Below are 19015 nucleotides of genomic sequence, written 5' to 3' on the forward strand. Positions count from 1 at the left end.
TTTTGCTCCCAATTTAAACAATCAGCTTTTGAATACATAACCATTCATTTTGTCTCATTTTTATCCGGTGATCGGTTTATTCTTACTTTGGCGCCGGAAATGACACGGTGGCAGCCGGAATTGATGTTGTGGCAGCCGGAAATTGACACCTAAGCATATTATGACATGTGGCATAAAATAAAATAAAATAAAAAGAAAAAAAAATCTACATCATCATCATCTTTCCCAAACCCCCAATCTCAAACCCTAATTCCCCTCCCCCAACCGGTCGCCGCCTCCCCCCTGCCACCACCACCCCAAACCCTAATCTACATTAGCACCGAACCGAAATCGAACCGAAACCGCTATCGGTTCTCGGTCCGGTTCGGTCCAAAATTGACCATTTTTAAAATATTAAAAATTAATAAAAATATTAATAATATTAATAAAAAATAATAAATATATATTTAAAATATATATATTCGGTTCAGTCCGATTTTCGTCTGTTTTGGCCTCTCCGGGATCGGGACCGAACCAAAATATTTTCGATCCAAGAAAATAGGACCGGACCGGACCAATACATGGACCAAAATCAACCCGGACCGAAAAAATCGATCGGTTCGGTCCGATCCGTCGGTTTTGCTCACCCCTAGGGTTTTGGGTGGGGGAAAGGGGAATTAGGGTTTGGGGTGGGGAAAAGGGGAAGAAGATGATGGGGGGATTTTTCATTTTTTTCCTTTTTCTTTTATTTTATTTTATGCCACATGTCATAATATGCTTAGGTGTCAATTTTTGGCTGCCACAGCATTAATTTCGACTGCCACCGTGTCATTTTCGGCGCTGGGGTAAGAGAAAATCGGTCACCGGACAAAAACGAGACAAAAATGAAAGGTTAGTATTTAAAAGCAAATTTTTTAAATTGGGAGCAAAAATTAATTCCGTGAAAACGTTATGGATTTACATGCAATTAACCCTTTAAAATTTTACTCATTTCGTTCACAATAAGTGTGATCTTTTTGTTATTTTCATTCGTCCATAATAAGCATGATCTTTTCATTTTAGGATATATATCTTTAGACATTTACCCACATTTGCACACAATATTTACAAAAATCATATTTCACCAACCATTTATTAATTAACTAATAAATCAACTTTGGTGAGATACTTTTTCCTTTTTATACACATCTCTCAATATTATCTTAAAACGTGTATCCTCCCATCTAACTACAGTTATGGTGGACGGAGAGAGTATTTTTTTTAACCCAATTTTCAATTTCTAATGTATTTCTCTTTTTAATTATTATACTCCATCCGTCCATAAAGAGTGTGTGGTGGAGTAGAGGGCACATGTTTTAATAAAAAAATTGATTTTATTGTTAAAGGGTAGTATGAGGCCCACCAAATTGTAAAAGCAAATGACGAGTGTTGTTTAAATATTGAGTGTAAATGAGGTTTAAAGTATAAAGTAGGTTTTCGGAAAAGGAAAACGCACCATCTTTATGGACGGACGAAAATAGTAATAAACACAATCTTTGCGGACGGAGGGAATAATATATTTGATGAAAATTTCAATTTTAAAGTTCAATTTTTAAAAATGAAATGAGAAATCTATAGAACCACCTTATAAATGAGGGGGTTGTCTATGCCGTGGATGCTCTAAAGATCAAAGAAGGCACCAAAATGTAAAAAACTTCAAAAATAATTCATTTTTGTTAACAAATCTATAGACAACAACAAATGGGAAGAAGATGAAGGCCATCAACTCAACTTTTTTTTTTTGATCAGAAAAAGAAGATATTATTAGAAGGGAAGAGGGTGGTACCAGAGGTACCGTGAGTTACACAATGAGGTGAGAGATGCTATTTGTCATCCAATCAAGAAAGCTAGCATCTCCCTCCAACAGGTCGAAGATTTTGTTCCAACTCCACAATCTAGCTTTAATACCTCCTATCATCTTAACGATCTCCCAATATATCATACTTAGGAGTCCGTTCAAATAAAAACTTTTTATGATGAGAATTTTTGCAATGAAACCTATAAAGTAATTGCACTGAACTCTACAATTCTACAGTAAGCAAATATCACGAGTTATTTATAGGTGTTTCAGTTGCTTAAAACCCTACAACAACATTCTCATCTCCAAATGAAATAGCTAAACACGAGAGGGCAACATTCAAGTGTTCTTAAGGCACATTCATAATCCAAGATTCAAGTGAAAACACATTATTTTAGATCTCCTATGCACACCTAGTAAACACACAATGCTCATAATAATATCTAAAACTTTCACAAAATTCTAATCAGTTTTATATTGCTAAACCAAGAAAAGAAACTCAGACACAAAACAAATCAAGTGTAACATAAACTAGGTAAGATCTTCAAATGTTCTACAAAAAGGAACGAGGTTCTCCGCCCCGCCTTATTTCAACGGGGGCGAAGAAGACCAAATTTACCTTTCAACACTGTGTAATCTGCTCCCATCAGCTAACAATTCCAACACCGTGGTTGTATTCGTATTCCTTCCAACGCGTTGTGAACTATCCGGTTTGGCATCTAACTGCAGTCTCCTATCGACTTCTAACCAACTAACGGCCTGGTCCTTCTCAATGCGTCTTGCACGCATAAGGTCCCTCACTTCCTTTGCACACTCCCACCTCCCAAGAGCAGCATACACGGCCGACAGCATAAGATACGCTGCAGGGGAACGAGGATCCACCTCAACGAGGTGTCTCATCACTACTCTACTCATCTCTACATTCCCATGAATCCTACAAACACCAATCAAGGCGTTCCAAACACAATCCTCGGGTTTAAATGGCATCCTCTTGAGCTGATCCATCAACTCATCAAAACAGCCAGACCGTCCGAGCAGGTCAATCAAGCACGCATAATGCTCTTGATTCGGAGCAATACCATAATCCGCCTTCATGGAGGCGAACAGGGCCAGCCCTTCCTGCATGAGCCCCGAGTGGCTACACGCATTGAGAAGGGCGAGGAACGTCACACTATCCGGCCTCACACCTAACCTAACCATATCCGCGAAAATCTTTAAACCCTGGCTACCACATCCATGGTTTGCTAATGCAGATATCAATGTGTTCCACAACACAACATGCTGCTTGTTATGTGTTGTGTTGAAAACTCTTTTTGCAACATCTAAACTCCCACACTTTGAATACATGTCAATGAGAGAGCTCACAACCACCACATTAGGCCTAATGCCAGCAGTTATCAAATGGGAGTGAAGCTGCATACCTCGTTGAGGCGAAATCGTGCTAGCACAAGCAAACAAGCAGCTGCTATACGTGAACTGATCTGGCTCGATATCCAGCTTGATCATCTCTTTAAACAGATCAAGAGCTTGCCACCCCCTCTCGTTGTGTGCATACCCCGATATCAACGCAGTCCATGAAACAGAGTTCCTCTCCGGCATCGCGTGAAACACCTCACGAGCTGATTTCATATCACCAAGTTTTGCATAGCCCGATAGCAATGTGGTCCAAGCAAGAACATCCCTCCATTCCATCGCATCAAACAACCTCCTCCCATCTCCCATCTCACCACATTTCGCATAAGCATCCACAACAGAACTCGAAAGAATCGAATTTGATAAGAACCCGATAACAAGAACTTGACAATGCAGCTGCCTCGCCAGCCACAAAGCCCTCAACTTCACACAAGCCGTCAAAACGCCGGCGAAACTGTATCCATTATACCCACAATCCGACCTCCTCAGCTCGACATAACAACTCACGGCTTCTTCAAACCGCTCAATCTGCACATACGCCATCACCATTGTATTCCAACTCACGAAATCTCTCTCAGGCATTTTGTCGAACAGCTTCCGCGCAGCTTTCGCCATCCCCAATTTCGCGTAACCAGAGAGCATATTGTTCCAAGAATACAAATTTCTGTCGCGCATTTTGTCGAACACCTCCCGCGCCCTAGAATGATCGCCGCATTTCGCGTACATTTCTATCAAATGATTGGCGAGGAACGTGTTTGGGTGCTTCGATCCCGTCTGCTTCAAATGGAGGTGGACCAGCTTCCCCTCCTTGATCGACTTCGCATCGGCAATTTTCCGCAGGAGAGATGCGATGATTTTGGAGTTGAGCAAAACGCCTCTGCGGGATAACTGGGGCAGGGCGTCAACTGCTTCGCGGAGCTTGCCGCGCGATGCGAGATTGAGGAAATTCTGAACGACGCAGGGATACTTTCGGAATTTTGGGGGGTTCATAGAGCTCCGGCGAGCATCGCCGCCGTGAGATCGGTGGTGGCGCCGTGATCTCCGGTTGAATTTAGACCGGTAGTAAAAGGGTAATAATTCACTGTCTTTTTCTATTTTTGGACTTCACAATTTACACTTTGTTTTATTATGGGCTTTTTTATAAATGGGTTAAAATTCTTAATATAATGTGGGCTTATGATCCAATTATAGTGGGCCTTTGAGACTAGTTGATTGGAAATCAGTGATATATAAATAAAAATTGAATAATAATAATAATAATAATAATGATAAAACTATGCTAAATAATCAAATCTCTATAGGATAATATTTCAATATTGCTTGGTGTGATCATTTGCTTTCATATTTTTTTCGATTCATATAGATGCATCTTGTGTATTAACAGATGTAATTTTTATTTTTATTTTTAATTTTTTTTAGAGTGAGATTGAGTTGATCTTTTCAATCATACTAGTACGACCATCCGTGCGATGCACAGCGAAATCGAAATTAAATGATATATTTAAATAAATAAATATAATAAATACAAAATATGGTTTAAAAATAAAATACTAATTACTCAATACAATTCCGAATTTGAAAACGTAATTTTCAATTATATATAAAGTGTTATGATAATTTAAATTATTTGATAATGAAAATTAATATTACACATTATTATTATAGAGTATTTCTCATAATAATAATAAATAAATATTTTCTTACACAAACATAAATAAAAAATTATAAAATTTTACCAAAGAAAAAGAAAATAAAATATTTTAAAATATTAATAACCTATTCATTTTAAATTCATTTTTTATAATTTCTATATCATATTAAAGATCTTCTGACGAACTTAAACTTAAGATGCACATTGAATATTTTTTTATAAATTAAATTGGACAATGTTTAGAATAAAATTAAAATTTTAAAAATAAAAGAGAAAAAATGGAGGGAAAAAATGAAGGGACAAAACTCCTCTTTTATATATTATAAAATAAAAACTCGAAAGAAAAGAGTAATAAAAATAATTGCAGCCTTGCATAATAAAATGTACATAATTTTCATGATTTCAAATAATATTTTATGCAAATAACAAAAAAATATAATGATAAACTAACTTCCTTTATAAAATAAGAGAGAGAAAGAGATTAATTTTAAAAAATTTAATTTGAATACTTTTTTTATTTTAAATTTATTTTTTTATATATTATAAATCAAATTAAAGCTGTTGTTATGGTATTTAATTTGATACGCGTAATGAATTTTTTAATTAATCAAACTGTATAAATATTAGAAAAAATAATAATTATAAAAGTAAAAAACAAATAAAGAAAAGAAAAAAAAATTGAAAACACGTAAAGAAATAAAAAGAAAGAGAGAGAGAGAGAGAGAGAGAGAGAGAGAGAGAGAGAGAGAGAGAGAGAGAGAGAATGACGGTAGTTAGTTAAATAGGGAGAGAATAATAGGAGAGAGAAAATTTGGCGGTAAAAAGTTTCCGTTATACTGATCTTTTATATAATATATAGATAAGTAATCCAATGCCTAGAAAAACAAAGACTCAGGCATCAATCGCAATACATCAAATCGAATCGAATTAAAAATTAATAATGAAACATGAAAAGAAACATATCACGAACATAATTAATTTTCATAATACAACACCATGACATTGTACTCAACAACAGCATCTTGGGAAGTCATATTAAACCAAGTCGTTTGTGCAGTGGCGATCCCCCGCGCTAGCCGGAAAACACCCGTACCTCCGATGATAGGCATCTCCCGGTACTTGTCTAGAATCGGGTTATGGGCGAGCACGCTGAGTGTGCTGCCACTATATTTGCCTTCCGTGAACACGTAATTGAGGGTCATGAGTAGGTCAAGGTCCTCGATCGAGGCCACACCATATATGCCCCGGGCCCGGCCAATGATCTTGGAGTGGGGCTCGGGCCCTACGGTCAGTGGATTATCCATCATTCTTATCAAACCGAAACCCGTGAGATATCTGTGAGCGACGTTGGCCCCGGCCACCGTGACTGCCGTTGGATTTTTGCCGGCAACGGTGTCGTGGAAATAGAAGTGGAGTTTGGTAAATTTTTCCTTGGCATTTGGAAGGTTTTTAAACCATGCTTGTACTGATTCGGGCCGCTTGTCAACAATTCGGGCCGTGGGAGTTGCAATGGCATTTGCTAAGCAAAAGAACATGAAAATAATCGATAGTTTCACCATTTTTTTTGTTTCTGTTTGTCAATGATTTGTGACTATAAAATTTTGAGGCAGTGGTACATATAGAGGGAGAGAGTGTAACGGTATGACGTCGATTATTATTATTATTATTATTATTATTAGGGTGACGAATTTAATGTAAATTTTAAAGTCGTTAGTTGAGTCAAATTCTTGGAAAGTAATATTTTTATTTATTTATTATTTTTTTGAGGTTGTTGAACATAGAGAGGGAGACAGTGTAACAGTACGACGTTGATTATTATTATTAGGGGTCGAAATTTACATATTATTATTAGGGGTCGAAATTATTGTAAATTTTAAAGTCGCTTATTGGTTGAGTCAAAGTCTTGGCAAGTTGCATATGCATATGCAGCATATGTAATATTTTTTATTTATTTATTTATTATTTTTTTGAGTTTGTGTGAGAGCACAGGAAAGTCAATATTCTTATTTTTGTAATATCCATTGGTTTCTTGTTGATGATTTAATCAAAAGAGTAAGACACGATTTCAACAATTGCACTTTAATTGGCTATTTGCAATTAATTAAGAGAGCAACTTTTTACTTACCATGAAGGGCGTGATTATGTGATAGTATGATAGGTGTTTAATGAAGGATATTAAATTATTATTTATTCTGACAATATACAAATAAACTACAGACAATTCCACATTATATCCAAGTTCGAACGTAATCCAACTGGCGAGACCCATGGAAAAATTGACGAGTTTAGTCAGCTCCTTTGCCTCCCCCCAGATCTACGTTGTTATTATTATTATTATTATTATTATTATTATTATTATTATTATTATTATTATTATTATTATTATTATTATTATTATTATTATTATTGTTAGACGTATGGAAAAATTGACAGGTTTAGTCGGCCCCTTTGCCTCCCCCTAAATATACGTTGTTGTTGTTGTTATTATTATTATTATTATTATTATTATTGAAAGAATGAGTAATCCATAGAACATGTAGTGAGACGTGTTACAACAGGTAATAGTAGTACGTATATACGATGATACCAGTATCACTGAATGTATCAAAAAAAAAAAAAAAAAACGCAGTAAATAATTATCCAGTTCGATGATAAAACACCCTAAGGGTCTCGTCCAAGAAAAAATGATTCACTAACTGAAGTTAAGATACATATGAACTTATACAATAAGACTCTCACTTATTACTCTTATATAAGTTCTCAAAACTTCACCAATGATGGACAATTGGAAATAAGACAACGACTCACTTCACATGCTTGAACTCAGCACATTCATCACTTAATTATCCCTTGATAAACACGAACCAAATAAAGAAGAGTCCACAACTCATTTACAAAGTACGCTAAATAGTGTATACCTCACAAACACTCGTATACTAGAACAAATAAATGAACATATAATAATTCTCAACTACATCATAGGAGATCAGTTTGACACGAATTCCCCCAACATTCTTGCACGAAATTAGGTATTTTTATATAGCCTTCACATCCTCGATCTTCTCTTGTAGTCCAAGTTAATACTTTCCTAGTTGTGAATGAAAACAACTCTTTGAAAATAACAACACTCTTCTGCTAGAACAAACAAATGAACTAGTATAAGGAAATGAACATGATAATTCTCGACTATATCATGTGAGATAAGTTTGGCACGAATTTTTCCAACCTTCTTGCACGAAATTGGATTTCCTTATATAGCCTTTACGCCATCGATCTTCTCTTGCAGCTGATCAAGTTAATACTTTTGTAGTTGTGAATAGAAACAACTCCTTAAAGATAAGTACGTACGAACACATCTATCCACTTGAAGATAAGCATAAATGAATCTATCCATAATCTAAGCAATAAGGAGTCCAAAGTCTGCTGCAATCTGGAGTCGTCTGGATAAATAAACTTCTGATGTCTATCTACTATCAATAACCACATAGCTAGGAGTTTCAACGAGTAGCAAGAACATCTTCTAATATATATATCTGAATAAATATCAAATTATGAATGTACATTCTACATAATGACAAACACTAGGAGTAATTATTATTATTATTACATGAGTGCTGAAAGTTGTAGTGTTTGGAGTGTGTAGAACGTTTGACGACTACTCAGTCATCAGTCATCAGTCATCAGTCATCAAGTGCTAAAGACTTCTAAAAGGAAAAAAATATATGGAGAGTATATTTTAGTTTTAATTATAGTGATAATTTCGCTGTTTAATCCAAAGCTTTAGAACTTATTACACATTTTACCCAACATTTAAATCAATTTAAAAATATTTCGCAATTTATAGTAAATTAATTAATCTCTCCTAATTTTGTGAACGAGTTAGGAGATGTGTGATGATGAGTTTTTGAAGCCCCATTGCCACATTATCCTCTTGTATTATCAGTTTGATCCTATCACACATAACAATTCAACAATTGCAGTTTTGAATGTCCGATGAAATATTTGACAACACACGCCGACAATGAGCCTCAACTCTATCTTTGTGCAAAATATTAGTAGAAACATCAAATTTATTACAACTCAAAATATTGGACTATTATTCAAACTTTTGGGTTTAATATCCCTTCGAACAGATTTAAACGATGATAGCATTTTGTCTTAACAATAAAGTTAAGAACTCAAACCTCTTTATTTCCCTTCCTCGAATCACAAATAAATAAGAGTTACATTTAATTTGCAACAAGGTATAAAGGTTGAGATTAATTTTAAATAAAAATTCTCTCTGTTTTGTACATATATATATATTATCATTACTACCGCATTGCCTATTAAATAAAAACAAGTTAAATTTGAAATTTGTTACAGATAATTAACACGTTGTGAATAATTATTTTAACTATTTCTACACGCCTTATAGAATGGCACATGCATAAGGGGAGACAGATATATGAGAAATGAACTTTCACGTCTTTAATCCATTATATTTGATTTAGTATGTTATTCGATTCATATAAAATACCAATAACGTAGACATGCATCTTGTGTATAAAAGTTGTATTTTTCTTTTCACTAAGAGTGAGATTGAGTTGATCTTTTCAATAATATTATATGTAGTCCAAAGCCTAGCTAGGAAAATAAAGACTAGGCAATGATCGCAACACATAAAATAAAATCAAATCGAATCGAATTGAAAATTAATAATGAAATATGAAAAGAAATATACCACAAACCGATTATTATTCGTTTTTATAATACATGATGTTGTACTTAACAACAGCATCTTGGGAGGTCATATTAAACCAAGTCGTTTGTGCGCGTTAGTCGGAAAACACCCTTGCCTCCGACGATAGGCATCTCCCGATATTTGTCTAGGATCGGGTTATGAGCGAGCACGCTGAGTGTGCTACCATTATATTTGCCTATCGTGAAATCGTAACTGAAGGTCATGAGCAGGTCAAGATCCTTGATCGAGGCCCCACCATATATGCCCCGAGCCTGGCCAATGATCTTGGAGTCGGGCTCAGGCTCAACTGTCAGCGGATTGTCCATCATCTTTATCAAATCAAAACCTGTGAGATATCCGTGAATGATGTTGGCCCGGGCCACCGTGACCACCGTCGGTTAAATTTTTCCTTGGCATTTGGAAGTATTTTGAACCACGCTTGAACTGATTCGGGCCGCTTGTCAAAAATTCAAGCCGTGGGAGTTGCAATGGCATTTGCTAAGCAAACAAATTAAATATGAAAATAATCGATAGTTTCACCATTTTGTTTTGTTTTTATTCCTCAATGATTTGTGACTAGAAAATTTTGAGGCTGTAGTATATAGAGAGGGAGACAGTGTAACAGTATGGATTGCCTATTAAATAGAAACAAGTTAAATCTGAGATGTGACCTATAAAAAATCATGCAGATAACACTCTGTGAATCATTATTTTATCTATTTTTGCACACCTTATAGAATGGAACATACATAAGGGGAGACAAATCAATGAGAAATGAACTTCCATATCTTTAAATCCATTATTACAATATATATATATATATATAGGGAAGGGGAGAGGTTCAAATAAGAACCACTAATAAAATAAGAACAGAGAACTATTTTAAGCCATTCGATCATCAAGATCTACGGTGGATGCATCATCTTGGTGGATGGATGCAGATGCTGGGTTCGAATCCTGAAGGGAGCAATTTTTTTTTTGATGCATTAAATTTAATAGCGGATGCATTAATTTGTATAGCAGATGCAGTAATTTTATTGGTTCTTATGTTCTCACGATAATTGTGTTTCTCACTATAACCGCACCCTATAGGGGAGAGGTTCAAGAAAGAACCATAAATAAAAAAAAGATCGGAGAACCATTTTCAGCCATTCGATCATCAAGATCTACAGTGAATGTATCATCTTGTTGGATGAATGCAGATCCTGGGTTCGAATCCTGAAGGGAGCAATTTTTTTTTTGAGTGCATTAATTTTAAAAGCGAATGCATTAATTTTTACAGTGAATGCATTAGATTTGATGATTCTCACGTTCTCACAAATAATGTAGTTCTCTCTAGAACCACACCATATATATATATATATATATATATATATATATATATATATATATATATATATATATATATGGAGAGGTTCAAGAAGGAACCATAAATAAAAAAAGAACGGAGAACCATTTTCAGCCATTCGATTATCAAGATCTATGGTGGATGTATCATCTTGTTGGATGAATGCAGATTCTGGGTTCGAATCCTGAAGGGAGCCATTTTTTTTTATTTTTTTGAGTGCATTAATTTTAACAGCGAATGCATTAATTTTACAGTGAATGCATTAGATTTGATGGTTTTCACGTTCTCACAAATAATGTAGTTCTCACAAAACATGAAGGATATCGGTGGGCACTTCGGCGACCGCCGATCAGGTCGCCGAAGCCTCTGGAGGAATTTTGAACTTTTTTTTTGGAACTTGGCGGTCGCTGAGTTTGAAGGCAATTTGGAGCAACTCGGCGGGCGTCGTATTGATCGCCGATCCGGGAGTTTTTTACGGGTTTTTTTTTTTCTTCGGATTTTTGTGTTTTATTCATTTTCAAACTTTGTTTTGACCCTAAGACTATAAATAGGTCCTCTTTTGACCTATCAAGGGTTCCACACATTATTTCCTAGTACTATAGCTTTAGTTTTACATTTGTTTTCCAGTTTTCAAGGCTTGGATCAAGATTGAAGATTCAAGCTGCTACAATTGTTCTTATTCGATTTTTATACTCCCTCCGTCCTTGAAATAGTTTCATCTTTTTCCTTTTTGGGACGTCCCCCAAATAAGTTCCTATTTCTTTCTTTCTTTTCATTTTTGGATAGCTACCCCACCACTAATAATACTTTTTTTGTTCTTACTTTTCACTTTTTCACTACTCCCAATACTAATTATAAAACTTTTTCATCTTTTCACCACTCCCAATACTAATTATAACATATTTTTCTTTACTATCAATATACTTTACCATTTTTTCTTAAAACTCGTGCTGTCCCCAAAGAGGAACTTATTTTGGGGACGGATGGAGTATAATTCAATTCTTTCAATTGCGTTCTTATTAATTATGTTTATGCTTTCTCTCATTATGTCTGGCTAGTTTCGTTTAACTGATTCTAGGGTTTGTAGATAGTTGATTGAATTTATGTAATTAATTTGTTAATACTTGTGTGCCTTCCAATTTTTGATTCATAATTCCTTGTGCTTGATTTCTTGTGAATTATCTGATCAATAGTTTGATTGTTTAGCTATTTGGTTTGAGACCTAGCGGAGATAATTGTTTAGCGGATTCCGGAATGTATGATATAATTTTAACCTTAAGACCTAGCGGAGATAGGTGGATCATATGGAGTTATTCTTATGCGCTTTTGGGAGTTAGTAGATTTTCTTGAGACCTAGCGGAGATAGAAAATATACTAATCTACGATCGTTGCTGCTCTAGCGGAGACCTAACGTTCAAAATAGGAAAGACCTCTGCAGAGAAATGACGATCCTGAGATCTCTGCATTTAATGCGGCTGTACTTCTGGAGTACGTGGCTTCCTTTGAACGTTGGAGGTTCAATCTGAAGAAGAATGTTTAACTGACACAAGACTGATTCTTCGACTGCTGCTTCAGTCGCTAACTTCAGTCTTTAGTCTTCAGTCTTTAGAACAACAACTAAACTAGAAAAAGAACTCTAACACTTGAGTTCGAGCAATTCTAGTCTATTACAAATGAAACCTATGGATTTTGGTATCATCAAAACAAAGATTAGGATATTCCATTAAGTTCCCAACAAGAGTGATTCGAATATCCGTGTATTGACTTAGTAGTAAAGCGGTTAATTTGAAATTAAATGTCATATGTTCTCTTTTCATATTTTAATTAACTTTGTACTATAAAATGAGAGGCGCAAGGTCATACATATATAAGGTATACTTTTGAATGCAGACATTTGCACCGTGTGACAAATCTATTTATTTAATACTCTCTTTGTCCTTAAAAATTGTGGTCTTATTATCATATCGGAATGTCCCTGAAAATTGTGGTATTTTCTTATTTGGAAATGACCCCAAGAACTTTTTCCTCTCACTATTTACAAAAAGACGTGGAACTCCGTCTTGACTAAGACACAACTATCATTTGACCTTTTTAGGGAGTAATTTCTAGGGTTTAATTAAATTTCAATGATGGAACAATCCACAACATTTAATAAATCCTTACTAAAAACAATTTACTAAATAAAATATGGTTTAAATTTTAGTCTAAATGTATTTGGGCCGAAGAGACCAAATTTGGGTGGAATTGTTTTTATTGGGTAATTGGGCCCAAGCCCAATAATTATCCAAGGCCCATTAATTAAGTACTTATACATGCAATCTCATGTGTAGGGATGGCAATCGGGTACGACGGGTACGGATAGTGACTATCCATACCCATACCCACGAACTAAATGGATAGTGGTTGCTACCCACAAAACTATCCATGGATATCAAATGGTATCCAAACCCGCTACCCGTCGGGTATCCGCGAAAACCCGTTATCCGACGGGTATTCGTCACCCACTATCCGACGGATACCCACTATCCGTCGGATACCCACTATCCGCTAGATACCAACGAAATAGAATTTAAATATAAATTTACAACAAACTTAATAGAAAAAAAAATCAACACAAATAGCATAGTTCAAATCCACAAAGAACAATGTTTAAATTCAAATTCACAAAGAACAATGTTCAAATTCATCAACTAAAATATAAAATCCAACAAAGAACAATGTCTATAATTGCTCGACAGTAGAAATAGAACCCTCTTCATTGAACTCTTCTTCTTCATCTTCAAGAACAATGTCTATAATTGCTGGACGGACGGCGAGCGACGGCCGTCGAGTGGCTGCCGGCTGGTGGCTGGAATCGCGACTTCGCGAGGAGGGCTGGGGAAGAAACGGCTGAAGGAAGGGGCGTAGGGGAATTACTAGGGTTTAGGTTTAGCTCAATATTAGACTTTGGACATTATTATTTGGGCCTATTTTAAAATATAAAATACTAGCCCATAATTTCAAAATATGTATTTAAATATAGAATTTTTTGTGGATATTTGACGGGTAATTGACGGATAATTGACGGGTAATTGGCGGGTATTTTTCGCGGGTAAACGGGTTTCGCGGGTATGGATAGTAAGTATCCAAACCCATACCCACGAACTAAATGGATAGTGAATTGTACCCACGAAACTATCCGTGAATATCAAATGGTATCCAAACCCACCCTAATGGGTTCGGGTTTTCGCGGATATCCGCTACCCGCGGGTAGATTGCCATCCCAACTCATGTGTGGTATATATACACTAGTGGTTTGGTTCATGAGGATTGATGGGTTAAATAATATTCCATCAGTCCACCAAAAGTATAACATTTTTGGTGGGAATATATTTTAATAAAATTGATGATAATTTTTATATAGTAACAAAAATGTTCCACCATTTTATGAAATGTGTGGTTGAGATTGGATTTGAGGCAATTTTTTTTTTAGTAAAAAAGAAGTATTCGTAAGGATAAAAGTTAAGGAAAAGATGTGGGGTCATCTATATAATATATAAAACATCAGTTTTTTTCCCGTCAAAATTTCTCTCTCCTTATACTATTTATTTTTTTCATATTTTTTCTCTCCTCCATGTATATTACACGTTTTTCTCTCTTCCACTTCTATATAATATTTCTCTTTCTTCTAATCACTCTTTCATACATTTATGATTTTATAAAAAAAAAATTCAAATTTGATTTAAAGAAATATAATCAATGTGTATCTTAAATTAAAGATCATGACAAGTTCTTTAATTTGATGTAAAAATCATTAAATATGAATTTGAAACAAATAAGTTATTAAAATTTAAAATTTTAAGGTGATTATTTTTCTCTCTCATCTTTATATTTTTTATATTCTTTCCTTTTCTCTCTCTCTTTATTGACCTCACGTTATTTATCTCTCATTTTCCTACACAATTTATCTCTCTTCTCTTTTGATAAAAATAACAAAAATAAAATATCATATTTAGGCGTTGAATTATTTTATCAAGCATAACATAAAAATATTTAAATTAAAATTTCAAATAAAAAAATATGATGCACTTTATCAACAAATGTTTAGACAATATTATAAAAATATTTATTAATTTTTTTTTACAGAAAATGATAATCAAATAGCAAAGAACAGTCTCAAACATGAGATAGAGTAGATAATATTTTTGTACTATAGAAATTTTAAAATTTAAATAAAATTTCCTATTAATGTTGGACATACGATTTCTTTTCCTCTTTGTTTTCTATTTTTCTATTAATTTTATTTCGTTTCCTACATTTTTATATTTTGATTTTTTTTATTATTTATATTTATTTATTTGTTTAAATTTATCGCTTAATTGTGATGTCCGTCATGCATTGCACGAATGGATCTGTACTAGTTTTCTTAAAAGGAACGTGTCGTACTTTTGATGGACGCTAAAATTGACAAAAGTGTCATAATTTTCGTAGACGGAGGGAGTAACTCATTTTAAGATATAAATTAAGAGTTCCATGAAGATATATTTATGATGAGTTCAACCTTTATATAGAACACAAATTTTAATTTTTTAATTTTTACATTTACCCAATGAATATAAACAGATTATATATAATATTGAATTCGTAATTTATATTTTAAAAGGAGTTTGCAGCTTAACCCTTTCTTCATTATGTGCAACTTTTGCTATATTATATACTGACTTATGCAATCATTCTCATTTCTCACGAAAGATAGCATTCTCAGTATAACTCGTCCCTATATATATAGGCCAAGGTTCAATGAAGAAGGCCTAAATGTAAGAAAGAAGAGAGAAGTAATCTCATTCGTTGATCTTATCTAATCTAACGGACATGATTTATTTACGCCATGTTCAACGGATTTTTTCGTTGAACATATGGGGGGTGGGTCGAAACTCAGAACCCCCAAAAATATTGTATATGTTCACGAATGTTCAACGAAAAAATCCGTTGAACATGGCGTGAATAAATCATGTCCGTTAGATTAGATAAGATCAACGGATGAGATTACTTCTCTCTTCTTTATTACATTTAGGCTTTTTTCATTGATCCTAACCCTATATATATATATATATATATATATATATATATATAGGGTTAGCTTCCATGACAACCACCTACTTAGATGGAGAATAGAGACCACATCATGTCCATTGGATGCATCTGAATCAAGGGACCATAAAATTCCATGATATTAAATTAATTTGGTATGTTTATGAAATCCCGTGAAATACTCCCTTCATTTTCTGATGTGATACCATTCATCAATGAACGTAATAGTTGAACATTAGTATGTTCATTTATTTTCCTACGAACATATCGTTGTTCATTTGTTTTTCTACGCATATATCATCGAACATTAGTATGTTCATTCATTTTTCTACGAACATAGCAACGAACATTAGTACGTTCATTAGTATTTTCTATGTCAACATTAGTATGTTTGTTTATTTTTCTACGAACATATCAACGGACATTAGTATGTTCATTAGTATTTTCTACGAATGTGTGGGAGAGAGAGAGAGAGCGTGAGTTTGGAGCGAGGGACAGATCAGTGAGGGAGAGATTTGAACATAAATAAAAGATTTGATTAGTTGTAATTAGGGAAATAAATAAATATGAAAAAATTACAATAATTAATGGACGAATGATCACCGTTAGATTAAGCAAGATCGACGCACAAGATTTGGTCTTCATTCTCTATATAAGAAGTGGTCTCCATAGAACTCCACCCTATATATATATATATGGATGGGTTATACTGAAAATACTATCTTTCGTGATAAATGAGAATGATTGCATAAGCTGCACTATAATACTGCACAAATTTTTACTTGAGTTCGGATCCTGGAAGGAGCCTCCAGGATCAAAATTTTATCTAATTAATTGAATTTCATTATGCACTCATTACAAGCAGCTTATGCAATCATTCTCCATTCTCACCACATTTATCCATTCTCCTTTGATCTCCTCCATACATATATATGGGTGCATTCAAATAGAATCCCCTTATAGAATAAGATTTTAGATTAAATCAATCTAAGATCTCACTAAAAAAGAAATCAAACATGACATCGTTTGACTATCACATTCACATCTATATAGAAGAAATTAAATATAAAATGTTCCAAGTTAATTCTGTAAAGATGATGTTTTTAATACTCCATCTTTCCATAAAAAATTTACTAAAATTTTATTTACGATTCACAAAAATGTGACTTTTACTCCACCAATAATTATACTCACATTTTATTAAAATTCGTGTTGTTTATAATGTGATAAATTTTTTATAGATGGAGAAAGTGTATAAAGTTGTAAATTTTTCTCCTTTGTAGGACTTTTGAAAAGACAATGAACTGAATTTTAGTACGATAAAAATGAATCCACCCACCAAATAAAAGATTTTTTTTTTATAAATTCTTTTAAAATCGTCAAATTATTGATATTTTGTGTGAATTGTTGTTTAATTGCGCTCTCACCCCCAAACCAAATCATAAGAAGCTCATATTTTTAAAATTTGAAACTCAAAATTTGAAAAGTATACTTCTTTTGTCCCCTAAATAACTTCATATTTTTTTTTCGATTCGTCACCCAAAAACTTTGCGCTTTTACTTTTGAATACTATCCATCATAATTAATTCTCCATTTACCTATTACTTTTCATCATTTCTAATATTTTATTTATTTTTATTTTTCATTTTTTTTTTCATCTTAAAATTCGTGTCCTTCTCTCTTAATAAATTATTTGGGGAATTGTTTCCCACCACGTATAATACTAGCCGAATACATAGAGATGAGACTCAATTCTATCCGCACAACTAAATAGAAAAGTGTAAAACGCACCCTCAAATCAAATCACAATGGGCCCAATTCTATTTCTAAATTTTCCATCCACTCAACTAAAGATCGTAGATAACACTCGTAAAAAACTCAAATCACAATAATGCACTTCATTAAAATTTGAACCCCACTAATAAAAATAAAACCACACACTACATGTATATACATATATGCCTTCATATTACATTACAAAGACGACATAGTCAAAAGCAAGGTTATCAATTAATCAATTTACCTCAAAATTCAGCTACCTCAACATCATCATCGCTCTCGCCGATCTTGGTGTCGTAGGTGGCGTAGATGGTGTATTCCAACACGGCGTAGTGCGCCTCGAAATCGATGGAGTAGGTTTTTTGAATCGCATACCCGCGCGTGAACCGGAACGCGCCGGTGCCGCCGACCACCGGCAGCTCCCGCTCCTCATCCATCACCTGGTTCCGGCCGAGGATGCTGAGCGTGCTGCCGGCGAACTTCCCCGCCGTGAGGTAGAAGTTGAGGTTCATCGCGACGCCGTACGTCGAGAGATCGGCATTGGTGGTCAACCCTTGCACCCGGCCGACGGGGCGGGAGTCGATCTCCGGCCCCGCCGTGACCAAGTCGTCGAGGACGTGGACGCTGCCGAAGCCGAACGGGGACTCCGCGGTGAGGGAACCGGCTGCGACCTCGCACACGGTGGCGCTGGCGTGGCCGATCCGGAGATCTTGGACGTAGAAATGGAGCTTCACTACCTTTTCTTTTGCTGCAGTATTGTTCATTTTTTTCTTGAAAAGAAACTTTAGACGAATTGTAGGGATTTTTTTTTTAGGAGAATTAATTGTGTGTTGGTGTTGATTGGGTTTTATTTGCGTGTAATGATGGGCTTATATAGTGATTGACGATTAATCGATGGAACAAGTGGGGAAATTTAAATAATTATTGCATGTTGAGAGTATATTGCAATTATTTGAATAATTTGGAATTAACAAGTTGTTACAAACTATTAGGGGATGTTTGACTGTGCTTATGACTTTTTTTTTTTTGGAATCATACTTATAAGTTCTTTATAGCTATTATGAAATATTTGGTAAAATAAATTTTTAAACAGTTTATAAGTTATAAAAATAAATTTCAACAATATATATGCTCCTTAAAATAAATTCCTCAAATTTAACTTATCTTTTCATAATTTATAAGCAACAATCATTTCACAAATTGGGGAAAAGAGCA

The 19015-nt window shown here is 34.4% G+C and overlaps 3 protein-coding genes and 1 pseudogene across 3 annotated transcripts; all 4 read right to left on the reverse strand.

Moving 5' to 3' along the window:
* Window positions 1-2166: 2166 nt before the first annotated feature.
* LOC130989334 (pentatricopeptide repeat-containing protein At2g21090) lies at window positions 2167-4336 on the reverse strand. Its single transcript, XM_057913295.1, has one exon. The coding sequence runs from the start codon at window positions 4217-4219 to the stop codon at window positions 2432-2434; it is 1788 nt and encodes a 595-aa protein (XP_057769278.1). The 5' UTR covers window positions 4220-4336; the 3' UTR covers window positions 2167-2431.
* A 1386-nt stretch (window positions 4337-5722) lies between these two features.
* On the reverse strand, window positions 5723-6464 carry LOC130989335 (dirigent protein 21-like). Its single transcript, XM_057913297.1, has one exon. The coding sequence runs from the start codon at window positions 6437-6439 to the stop codon at window positions 5855-5857; it is 585 nt and encodes a 194-aa protein (XP_057769280.1). The 5' UTR covers window positions 6440-6464; the 3' UTR covers window positions 5723-5854.
* A 3152-nt stretch (window positions 6465-9616) lies between these two features.
* On the reverse strand, window positions 9617-10127 carry LOC130990843 (dirigent protein 19-like; annotated as a pseudogene).
* Window positions 10128-17895: 7768 nt separating this feature from the next.
* LOC130989336 (dirigent protein 21-like) lies at window positions 17896-18804 on the reverse strand. The gene has a single exon (XM_057913298.1). The coding sequence runs from the start codon at window positions 18562-18564 to the stop codon at window positions 18046-18048; it is 519 nt and encodes a 172-aa protein (XP_057769281.1). The 5' UTR covers window positions 18565-18804; the 3' UTR covers window positions 17896-18045.
* Window positions 18805-19015: the final 211 nt, after the last annotated feature.

This window comes from Salvia miltiorrhiza, chromosome 6 (genome assembly GCF_028751815.1).
Source record: "Salvia miltiorrhiza cultivar Shanhuang (shh) chromosome 6, IMPLAD_Smil_shh, whole genome shotgun sequence".
NCBI lineage: Eukaryota > Viridiplantae > Streptophyta > Magnoliopsida > Lamiales > Lamiaceae > Salvia > Salvia miltiorrhiza.

What these genes read in the sequence shown, in the direction of transcription:
- LOC130989334 (XM_057913295.1), bottom strand. Translation starts at nt 4,219, where the DNA reads ATGAACCCCCCAAAATTCCGAAAGTATCCCTGCGTCGTTCAGAATTTC.
- LOC130989335 (XM_057913297.1), bottom strand. Translation starts at nt 6,439, where the DNA reads ATGGTGAAACTATCGATTATTTTCATGTTCTTTTGCTTAGCAAATGCC.
- LOC130989336 (XM_057913298.1), bottom strand. Translation starts at nt 18,564, where the DNA reads ATGAACAATACTGCAGCAAAAGAAAAGGTAGTGAAGCTCCATTTCTAC.